Source organism: Branchiostoma floridae, chromosome 1 (genome assembly GCF_000003815.2).
Source record: "Branchiostoma floridae strain S238N-H82 chromosome 1, Bfl_VNyyK, whole genome shotgun sequence".
In the NCBI taxonomy this organism is placed as follows: Eukaryota; Metazoa; Chordata; class Leptocardii; order Amphioxiformes; family Branchiostomatidae; genus Branchiostoma; species Branchiostoma floridae.
In genome coordinates this window covers 8,771,589-8,783,126 of record NC_049979.1, presented here as the reverse complement: position 1 = coordinate 8,783,126, position 11,538 = coordinate 8,771,589, and the positions used below count along the sequence as shown (strand labels likewise).

At 44.7% G+C, this 11,538-nt stretch overlaps 2 protein-coding genes across 2 annotated transcripts in view; both read right to left on the bottom strand.

Annotated features, from left to right (window-relative positions):
• Window positions 1-148: 148 nt before the first annotated feature.
• Window positions 149-6,185, bottom strand: LOC118407926. The gene is made up of 4 exons (XM_035808537.1): window positions 5,937-6,185; window positions 2,439-2,595; window positions 1,680-1,780; window positions 149-1,387 (listed from the first exon to the last, which is right to left on the bottom strand). Exons 1-4 carry the CDS (start codon window positions 5,989-5,991, stop codon window positions 654-656), a joined length of 1,047 nt encoding a protein of 348 aa, XP_035664430.1. The 5' UTR covers window positions 5,992-6,185; the 3' UTR covers window positions 149-653.
• Window positions 6,186-7,496: 1,311 nt separating this feature from the next.
• Window positions 7,497-11,538, bottom strand: part of LOC118425860 (sodium/potassium/calcium exchanger 3-like) — an 18,076-nt gene continuing 14,034 nt past the window's right edge. Inside the window, exons 8-11 of the mRNA XM_035834989.1 lie at window positions 10,580-10,898; window positions 10,121-10,222; window positions 9,583-9,691; window positions 7,497-8,279 (exon numbers count right to left, since the gene is read on the bottom strand). Of these exons, the coding sequence (XP_035690882.1) occupies window positions 8,060-8,279; window positions 9,583-9,691; window positions 10,121-10,222; window positions 10,580-10,898 (750 nt within the window). The 3' untranslated portion in view covers window positions 7,497-8,059. The remainder of the gene's footprint in view (window positions 8,280-9,582; window positions 9,692-10,120; window positions 10,223-10,579; window positions 10,899-11,538) is intronic.

Sequence of the window (11,538 nt, the reverse complement as noted above, 5' to 3'; positions counted from 1 at the left end):
TTACTTAATTATGGGCGTGGGAAAAGGCATCTATCCTTTATTTTGGCCAGGTCATTAACCAGTGATAATTCGAGCATACAAATTTGTCAAATCACATTTCAGCCATACACAGCAAGTGGAGTCCCCACCTATTAGCAGGTATTGACAAAAGAACAATTTTCCTTTATTTGTCGATGACCTCGGCCATGTAGGCCAATGCAAGTTAATTGGTTAATTTAACTGTCCTACTTAGGCTTGTAATTAAATCAATGTCAATCAAGTCCAAACAGACCTAGTCAAATGAGTAGTCACATCTCTTTACTAGATTGTGGTACAACTTTACATGCACACTTTGCACAATACATAGTAGAATACATTACTAGTAATATCAGAGGAGGTATTTTCCTCCCTTCTACTACTACTACGTCTTTAATAAGTCGTAGAGGCTGGATTTTTCCTCTTGTAGAGTACTAGTACTTGATGCAGGAAAGTCTATCTTTAATTTCTTCCCTTAACAAGCTCAGCTCTTGGCCGTTACACAGAAGTAAGTGTATTCTTTCGTTTTCCCCGCCTGGAAGGCATAATCTATTAACAAAATATTTTTAACGTTTGAAATTATCACCATGTCGATAAGTAAAAAGTTTCCTAGCACAGGCTACAGATAAGGTACAAGCTCACGGCAGACCTTCCGCATTGTTGCCGGCTACACCTGGCTCGTCTCCTGTACCGGCATCAGCAGTAGCAGTGTTTCCCTCCCCCATAGCCGGGGTATCGTCAACTTCACCCCGTAAAGAGTTCGGAGTCTCTGACAGGTCACCGTCAGACGGCACTATCTCCGTCGTCATGGCGACCGCGGTGGCGTCAATGTCACTGTCCAGTGGGGACGGGGTGTGGTAGGGTTCTGGATCTGGAGTCGTCTGCCTTGGAGGAACGGTTGTTTTCGGAGTCGTCGGTGAGCTTGTCTTTGTGACGTCGTTTGTGTTTTCGACGTCCATCTTCTTGGATGGTCGTTTGCCGTTGCCGCCATTTCTGCCCTTGCCTCTTCTATTCTTCTTTCTCTCCCCATTACGCCTACCCTGCCTGCCTCTCTTACGTCCGCGCCTTCCATTTTTCCCGCCGTTGTCCTCTTCACCGTTTTCTTTACCCCGCTTCTTCTTCCTCCTACCCTCGCGGTCTTTCCGTCTAGCCTTCCCGTCGGACATATCTCCGTCTTCTTGTGTCTCCTTGTCCTGATCAGTCTTATCCTCGCCGCCATTCCGTTTTGTAGAGACGGGCACGGCGCTTGGCTGGTCCTGCAGGCCGCCGGCGTTTGGGTCGTCCTGCCCCTCAGCTTCAGGCGTGGTTGGGTCTGTGGGCTTAGCAGCTGTGGGCCTTGCCGTGGTGGTGGGAACTTCGGTCGGGATGTAATCTGTGAATTGGTAATATATGTCACAGGTTTATAGAAGTTTTTGTGCACGCCACATTCCAGCTGTGAAGGTCTCCAAAGGAATTGGCGTTTAACTTCAAATACGTTCTGCAGATTATTTTAATAACACATCTTGTAACATGTATGTATTAAGTTGAAAGAAGAAAAAGAATGTTCATGTAACAACAAACATCACTTGAAACTTTGTGAAAAGTTAAGTTTCACCATGCTGCGTGCTAAGATTTCAAAGAGAATTCGATGTACAAAAGGTCCAGGGAATCGGTCTGTGTCTCACCCGGCAGCACCTCGTACAGGTCCGCCCCAGCAGCCAGCCGCAGCCCCACCCCAGCCGTGTAGGAGTTCCCCTTGCTCAACATGCACACTTTCTCCTTCGACCTGCAGAGACAAAAACAAGACCTATGTCAGAGATGTACTTAAAGTTTTAAGACTGCTTTTAGAGTCCAAAGCCTGGCATACGGACTTAACGTAGTTTTTCTTAGAACCGTTCCAGGGTTACCAGCAGGTAATCAAGTTAGGGTTGGCCTGTAGCCCAGTGGCGTACCGCAGTATCTTATGATCCTTGAAGTTGTGCAGATGGGCAGTTCAGTAGAGGACCGCCACAATGACAGTTGTGCGAATTTTTCTTCACTGTGAAATCATAACCGAAAGCTAACTGCAAACAAAGCAAAAACAGTGATACAAGCCGTGTATACTTACAGAGAAGGAAAATGATCGAGATGTATAAATGAATGAAAAGCGAAATGACGGCTTTTCTAACTAAATTTCTACTTATCTACTTAAAGGGTTCAACGTCTTATAAGAGTTTGACTTCTATATGGTAGTATTTAGTCACAGCAAGGAAAGGATGGTTGTGTGACAGTGTATTATAATATTAGAGATGTGAAACAAATGAGATATTTGGCGCAATATCAAGGAGTCGTAACCGTTACTTATTACTTTGATTGAAGACCTTCATTGCACATTTGCCACACCGGGATAAATACAGGCCACAGCAAGACATGTTGAAGAGATACGGTTAACAGTTTAGCCTCACCTGAAGTCGAAGGACTTGCAGATGAACGTGCTCTCCTGCAGACACAGGACTGCGCAGCCGTCAGCCGTGTCCACATCCTCCACCGTGCGGTCGTCGTTCCCGTAAGTGATGACCCCTGGCGTCCACTCGAATTTCTGCAGGATCGGAATGGGAGCCCCTGCACGGCCGGGATGGATGTGAAGATATTGTCGTCAATTTACCCATGTTACGTGTTTTAGTCCCCACGCATGTTTATGTATCATATTGTCTTGTCTCTCGGATCAGATGTCAAGGACGTGTATGTGTGTGGTTCTCCAACAAATTGTGGGCGTACGTATAAAATCCAATGAAGTAGTTACCAAAGTAGGTTCATATCTTTTGATGTTAACGATCAGCCTTTTCGGTATGCCACCCGAAATGCACACGAATATTTTGTAGACCAAGACGGGAACATATCAACTGACTAGTTCCCTGCTGCAGTGTTAGCTGTGTGGCCCATGGGTTAAAGAAGTGGAGACGGGCACCGTTGGAAAGGCACTTATTTCTAAAATTACTTCTTACTTGGCAATGCGTCAGGAGTGTCCACATTTAACCCGAAATCGATTTATTTCACTTAACTCTTATCTACAAGTGCATGCATATTTCAAGTTGTGTGCCTGTCACCCTCGGCTGAGACGTGTTGCCGAAGCCATACATCAACTAGAAGAGTGGTGACACATTGTATGAGGTAATTATTGGGGCTGACCTGTAAAATGACCCCAAGTCAGTTGTAATGCGCGGATGAATCAGTCCTCGTTATTACACCATGAACCCCCACCCGCCCTACTAATACTATACCCGCCCACCGAAATGTCACAGGCCTCTGTGTGTAGCATGTTGCTGGTTACTATAAATGCAGCTTTCAGCTATCCCCCGGGACGTGGCTTGAGTCCTCCGGGTCGGTCAGCGCGAGTTCCTCCGGCCATGCCACCGCGACCACGACCGTACTGAGCCACCTGTGAGACCTCGCCGGGAACCGCGTCGTAAGAACCACCGCGACGGGAAAGGAGGAAGCTCACAGCGTGAATGCTCACAGCATGTGGATGGACTCTAACTAGTCTTACATTGTGAATATCATGCGTTAAAAGTTCTAGTCGTTTGCGTAGTTCAAGAGGGGAAAAACAAACAAAATCGTGATAGTGTGGATAATCCAAGTGAGGAACACCCGTGTATTGTCTTAGTGTTACGCTTAGGGTCAATGTGACTGCCGCTTGTATCATTTTTAATACTCGTATAGCTGTCGTTCGCTACCTTTTATAGTTGCTACGGTTTTGTGTAAAAGTCAAGGTTTTTCAGTCATTAGAACCAAGATGATGGAATTTCTAGATTGCGTCGGCAATCAGTCAGTGGGAGTCGAATAAATGAAACCTTTGTTGTGGACTGAAAATCGTGTGAACCGTTGATGTACAACGCAGTTTAAAATGTTCGCGGTGGATTAATGTTTTTATTTTCTATTATGGTATTAGACTGCAGTCTATGGTGTTACCGCGAAAAGTCATTTTACCTGCTACCGCGAAATTAAATCTCCGCGAACTTAAATGCATTTACAGTAATGCCCAGATCTAAATCCCAAGCAGATGTTGGGATTCCTAACCGGTTGGGTTTTCTGATACAAAATCCTACAGGGAAGCGATCAGATGAGAGGACTAGAGCTAGAATACCAAGCCATTTTTTGTTCTTTACGGACTGTAAAAAAAATCCTGCCAGACGACGTCACGATTTTCACTCCCAACATCTGCTTGGAGATCTGCAGATCTGCATTACACAAGTAGAGAAAAATGTGCATTGAATAACACTAGGTTTAATTGATAGTCCTTAAAGTGGGTGTTACCGTCAGCCTCCCAGGGGACACGCCCCTCCGTCCGACACTTTTCTACCCGCCTCATTATGATGCTTTTGGGATTATAGATTCATAGTGAATGAATGAAGACCTTTATAGATTGATTGAAACTATGAGATGTATGCATATACATCACTAAACGTATTTTGTAAGGACGTCGCGCACCCCTGAAGATCTGATTGGAGAATGGACGTGAATTGCCGTTCCTCTCATGCATTTCCGTATTGTCGTTTTCTTTTGATATTGTTCACAAATGTCGCGACATGGCTATCATCTATCGTCAGTTATTCCTGATATTTCCATTGAAGTTTTATCAAAACCTCATTGGGAATTCAAAAGCTTTCTTTGTGTTCCGTTCCGCTTTTTTTTGTCTCCTTCCCGTTCCCATCACTTCGGTCTATATAGCCGGCCCGCCTATCTGACACGACTCCAAATTATCATTCTTTTAAAAGCACGGCGCTCCAACTGTGCTCCGTGATCCCCGTAAACGTCATCCGTACCGCCGGTTTGTAGCAAGGGGACATTTGGTAACGGGGACTTTATTAGAGGGGATTACTACCAGAACAAAATTATGAATACACACAACACTCCGGGGAAATTATTGTCATGTTTCATTTTCCTGTCCTCTGCAATGCCCTGCTGCAGATCTCCCTTGTTTATCACATCTCCATCACCTAACTGGAAAAGTGTTCGATCGAGCGCTCCCTTTGTATATCCTTCTCGAAAAAAATAAGAATAAAAGAGATCATATGATAAGAAAGATAAGTGAAAATTAAATGTAAGTAACGTTTGGACGCTACAGAATTCAACCCTTGACAAGCTGATAAACTTGGTTGTTTCACCGTTTGTGCCCCGATCGTTCGCCCTATTCCACCGGGAGGGGCGGATTTCGCCGTGACGGTGCTGTATATTACTCTGGTTGACCTGGGAGGTCTTACATCAATCCCCTGAGTTATGGAGCTGTTAAAATGCTAAGCCTCTAAAGCGAAGAGCGATTAAGTAGCTTCTACTAGGCCAGGCCATCTGTTCAGTTTTGTGGTCACCAGCGTTAGCCACTGTACTGAGTTATGTTGCAAAGATCATGAAAAGACTGGAAGGTTTTTCTGTCATAACGTCTGTGATACCGTTCCTCCCAATTCAAAACGAGGAAACCTATTTCAGAAGTTGCCAGGAGTATTTTTCCTGTTGCGGTTACAACTTTTGCATGACAAAGATATAATCGTCTATGTTTTGTCGCTGTTCCAAAATACAAAAGCGCGCTTTACTTGCGCGCTACTGTGGACGGCCGTATGTTTATCGATAGTAAAGACAGCGACATGCCTCCCTGAGTGGAAAGACACCATGGTAAGGGATCATGACAGTTGACATTCCATCACATCAGGAGTTCAAGTTCAGCCTGAGAACCGAACCCACGGCCAGCCCCCACATCCGCCCGGGGAGCCCGCCGGTGACTAGGCCAGTAGGGTGGGGCTGACACAAAAGATGCAGCGAGATCCGTGATGCCGAAATTCATGTTTCACGCCATCATTTTTCGTTAGCACAGGTGTCTTGGACTGCCGAACCACCACTTTTGTGGTCGTGTCCGAGCACACAGAACATTTATAGCTAATAATGCAAAACAAAACGACAATATAGCATACCCCACGTTTCCAAGGCGACCGCACTGCAGATGACCAGCACAAAGACCAGCGTCATTGTCAGACAGGAACGTGATGATGTGTTTGGAAACTGTCTCTGACAGCTCGCGCTTCCAGCAGTATTCCGTCCTCAGCGTCTCCCCAGATCGGCGCGCTGTGTCAGAAAGACCCGTCCACTGCTAAGTAGGTAATGGGCTGTCAGCGGAGAGACGCCCCCGGGACGTCCTCTCATTTAATTAAAAGTGGGCACTCCAACAGACGCATGCGGTCTGACCAATCACATGGTGAGGGACAATACATGTACACCCGGACTCGACTGTGCTGCGCCACAGGGGCGGGACCAGCATCATCTACATGAAATCCCTACTGACCCAGAGAATACACTTCATTTCTATGAACCATCTTCCTATTGATCAAAAGGAAATTGGCGTTCTTCTGACACGACCGAGACAAAAATTACTTGTCCGCTGTTTTGGTAACTCCTCAACTACCTTCGGCAGGCTTGAATTTCGGCCTGGCGAATTTTCTCTAGGTTGTGACACAAGAACATTATTTTTCGGTCTTACCAAGGAGGTTTTGATGGAGCCCCCTTGGTCCCTCCTCTAAATCTAGATTATCTAGGAAGTAATAAAGTGTGGCAAGTTTTAGTAACATTTTTATGAAAGTCTAAAGAATAACAAGTATATTTGAAGCGTGACAAAATATTTCGCAGCGATTCTAATTGACTAGTGTTTACTACATGCTGGGAGGAAAACAACTAAATTTTGAACCTCTGACATCATATATCTGTGTATAGCAATATATGTATGTATGGCCATGCATCATATATGTATAGCTCAACTAAGAGGCGAATACAGATGTTGGACATGGCAGCAGAATATGGAAAATATCGGTCTAGACTATGCGTGGGATTCATACTGTTGAGTTTAGGCTGGTCAAAGCTTGGCAGTAGATGATATAAACCAAGGTATGAATACAGATGATATTGGTGGAAATCATATTTTCTCACAGAAGATGACGAATGATGTGGCAATGGGTTGGACGGACACAGAAATTGCAACTTTGAGGTGAGAAAAATGATGACAGTGTGAAATGTGTTCATGCCTATTGTGGTGGCATATTTTCAATATTAGACACACAACAAGGCTGCTGAACTGGACAGTCCCATATTTTCCTGCATGACCGACCTACCAGAAAGCACCTTGGTGGGGAGTGCGAAAAGAAACGGGGCATCTAAAGAGAAGATGGTCACAGTTTTCCCCACCCATCTCTACTTGGAAAGTATCTTAATGAAATACCAGTAGGCGAGGGAAGCCCATGGAGTCTGCGTAGTGAATATGAAGTTCCTACTGAATCTTCAAGCAGAGGTTCCATATGAAGATCGTGTAATGTCCTTGACCTGACCCGTTTTCTAACACCCGGCATTTTGCTTTAGAGAATAAGGAAGTCTCTGGTCCCTGTCATGTCACGTATTTTGTCACTGACCTGTCCCCATCGGGTGACGCACCCACCCGTGTCGCCTGTCTGAGTCCCGGGATTGCCATGGAGGCCACGCCCTACTGTAGTATCTACCAGAAAAGTTCAAGGTTACCATCTTTCAATTCTTCATGTCCTATACTACGACGCGACTTTACAGTCTTGTTTTTGCTATCTCTAGAACTAAAGGGATATTTGGCAAATTGGCCTTCAAGAAGTTATTTTGAACAGAATCGTACAGTAGATCTACTGGAGTATACTTTAATAAACAAAGAATTGGCTTTTTATTAAATACTGAATATAACTTTCTATTTACTTTGACATCTGCATATTTTCGTTTCTGCAATCAGTGATTCTATATATTTACATTTCAGCTTAACGCAGAAAGCTTATCACGGGTTTCGATTCGAATAGCCTAGTCGTAGTCCTCGTCATGACAGCAACGGAGAAGTCGCATTACACAGTCGGTTTGGTCGCAATGCTACGGGCACAACCAAGGGTGCCGAGTGGTCTGCTTACACTAACAAGGCACTTTAAGTTAGTGGTCCACAAAGACTCCTAACATACGCCAGTCTGACATGGCAGTGACATAATTTTACTATTTTCCACAATCTTTGTTCACGTCCACGTTCTTTGTCAATCATCAGTGTCTAACTTCCCGGGCACGTGGGCGGGTTGAAGTCTCCGAACACGTTGAGTTCGTACAGCGTGGCCAGCGTGATGAAGACAGCGTACAGACAGCTGCAGATCACGCCCAGCTTCCTGTCCAGCCGCCAGCGGTTCAGCCACATGGTGAACAGCAGGATCAGCACGGTGGACAGCAGCGTGACAGCTGAGTACACCAGGCCACCGCTTTGGATGGGCACCACGCTGTTGGGGAGGAACGGGGATCGTTACTTTTATACAGAAGTCAAATAACACAAAATTATTAGACATTGACATCGTTACGATACTTATACTTCATGATACTTAAAGTCGGCAGGAAGTTAGCTTGTTGGTCGAGTATGCAAGCTCTCGGTGGCATTTCGGGCAGCAATATATACAAGAAGGTTGTTTTTTTTATCACTACGCGATTTAACTTCTAGCTCGGGAGCAACAAAACGTCTGGATACCGGCTAATGACACAGACCATCACAGGTACGGCGCGGCTTAACACCTTGATGTTCTACAGAGAACGTTATAGATATCGTCATAAATATATGTCAGCTACTCACTGAACCGCCTGGATCACTGACCCCGCGCCTTGGCAAACCCTATTTGTTATCGATTCGCTTGAAGCCTAACTAATAACACTAATGCATCCCGGCAGCCTTTTCCAGCTATCCGTCTCCCCAGCGCTATCATTAAGGTTCGCATTGGGGCTTGTATTTCTCTGTGTGGAGGTTACAGTCTTTTCATTGACCCAAAAAGGTCGTATAACGCATATTCAGGGGACCCTGCGGTCCGCTGTCCATTCTGTGGATCCGATATTCAACTGGCACCCGCTAAACCTACCTACCTAACGAAGTAGTTTGTCATTATAAAATGAGAAAAAGGATTGGTCTACATCTAGTGGGATTTGGCAGTATTCCATCGGCGCGGCACACAATATCTCATTGGGATGTCTTGATTAAAATCGGCTCACAAAATTAGAACGTAAACGAATATTTGAAAAGTCTGTCCTAGTGGAAAAGGTTGTCTCTGAATCGGTTTTTCCAGTCCTGGTCCCACTGGTCATCTTCGCGGAATGACTTATTTGCTTGTAATTTAAAGTTTGACGGGAAACTGCTATGGGAATTGTACTATCAAACTTGCAAGATTTCTTTAAGATCCATAGAAGCTCCAAAATTTAACCACTTGTCCCTTCAGCCAAACGCAGCCCACAAAAAGAAAATCATAAAAAAATCCATTCAAACTTTTCAGTTAAAAACAGTATGTTGGACGAAAAAACAGCAAATCAACCCACAAATTGAAAAATCTCATGCCGATCAAAGGATTGTTGTGGTGCGAGTAGAAGTTAAGATCAGGCACAGAAAAAAACTTGATTATCCTCGGGACTCGGGAGGGATTTTGTTTTGTCAAAATTTGCGTAGTGGCTCGAGCTCTAGGTAGGAAATGCTTCCGCATGTACATCGGATGGTAGCCCGTGAGACCTAGACTTGGGAAAGACTATGATTGACTCGATGCGCTTCACCTGTCTGTTTGCACCACCACCGTCCTGAAGAACCACGGCACGCCCAGTCCCACCAGGATGTCGAACACGTTACTGCCGACTGCGTTGGACACCGCCATGTCTCCCAATCCTAGAAACACATCAGGCGTACTGTAACATGTTCAGTTATCAAACCGATAGAGTATGAAACAAGTAAGCATAACGGGAGCAGGTCAAAGATAACAAAACCCAGAAGTTTTACTGCAAAAGAAAGTTGCCTGAACGCCCATATTTGACGTTAGTCTTTAGAATCATCCCAAGACTTATCCAGATATCAATATCATTCACCCAGACCTTCTTGAGTTATGCAGATATCTGAAAACACACACGCACACAGACACACCTAAAACAATACCTCCATTTTTCATTTTGGTAATAAATCATAAAAGGCGTTTTGATATGGAAGCAACGGTTTGGCCTAGTCGTCTAATATAGATAAGCAGACAACAGTAGAACTAGTTCACAAACTTCAAAATAAAAACGAAGTCCAATGCAAGTTTCCGATCAAGTGTTCACGTACCTTCCTTTGACACCAGGACACTAGACATGGCGTCAGGCACGCTGGTTCCTATGGCGACCAGCGTCAGGCCCATCACTGTATCCGGGATACCGGCCGTGAACCCTGCAGGCGGAACACAGTTATGGAAACGTTTGTATGTTAACGTTCACTCACTTCGCTCCCAGAGTACTAGTATCTCGTATGTTGATAGTTGTTCTCTTGTAACCAACTTTTTGACCAATCTCTTATTCGCTTATTCCTGACACTTCCGTTTTGTTTTTGTTTGCTTTTGTTGTCTTCCATGGACCTCGAGATCAAGAAAGTGATGATATATAGAATGAATTCCAAACCAAACTTTCCAAGTCAAGGTTTTGTTCTTTCTTTTTGAAATGGTTGTGACAAGATAAACTTTCTCACTCATTCAACTGTAAAATTTGAGTTTCATCAAACCTGTCGTTGTTTTGCCAGATGTCTACGTACCGATGACAGTGACCATCCAGACCAGGATGTATGTGAAGACTCCTATCCAGGCGACTGACATGACAAAGCTGACAGGGTACCAACTTTTCCACTTGTCCCTCCGGCAGTCAGGCACGGTCCCCACTAGCAGTAACGTCAGAGGCAGCCCGACAACCCATAATACTCTCCTCCAGGGCTCGGGCGGTACTGACAACGGAGACTCCGGCTCTTCTTGGATAGTTCCTTCCGAATTGGTTGTGACAGCGTCAACTTGCGACGTCTGTAAGAACTGCCCTTCTTCTTTGCTATTGTCTGAAATTAACAATGTAGTACATGTATACTAGATTGAAAAAAAAAACTTATAAAAGTTGCTATGTCACTTCGTGTATATGAGCGCAAATTACACCCAGTTTGATATAGATTATGCCAGATCCAGACAACATGCTGCCATGCATATAGATATGTGTATATGAAAGTTCTGAGAATGTCTCATTTTGTTTTTATTCCACGTACAGTCACTATTGAACGCGCTGTCAGTGCAGGCCAAACCATGCTAAGGTTTAGGTCCCATTTCCGAAACGGGGCCCGACCGGTATGTTTGTGAAAACGAAAAATAACCCAGGAATATACTGTACACAAATTATGCTTCTGACTAATTTTGTTACGTTCAGTGTGTTTTGTTATATTTTTCGTTTCCGAACGCTACCCGGTCGAACCCTGAATTGGGCCTAACACGGGAGAGCAGTGCCTTGCGTACTCTCCAAGCAGAGGTTGAGTCGCGTAGATATACTAGTAGTAGTAGTCGGAAAAATTACACCGGCGCTCCTTTTCCGACTACTACTATATCTACGCGACTCAACCTCTGCTTGGAGAGTATGCCTTACGTTCCTCTCGAGTCTTTCCTGTGACGGAGAACTTTGATTGACGGGCGTTTAGGACGGTATAGGACCAGATTTCGCCATCAGTTGCTGAATCTCCCT

Bases quoted from the DNA above. Each gene is read 5' to 3' on its own strand.
- LOC118407926 (XM_035808537.1), bottom strand. From the start codon at position 5,991: ATGACGCTGGTCTTTGTGCTGGTCATCTGCAGTGCGGTCGCCTTGGAA. The intron at 2,596-5,936 runs GTATGCTATATT...CCGGCCGTGCAG, and splicing joins GGTCGCCTTGGAAACGTGGG to GGGCTCCCATTCCGATCCTG. The intron at 1,388-1,679 runs GTGAGACACAGA...ACCAATTCACAG, and splicing joins CCTGTACGAGGTGCTGCCGG to ATTACATCCCGACCGAAGTT.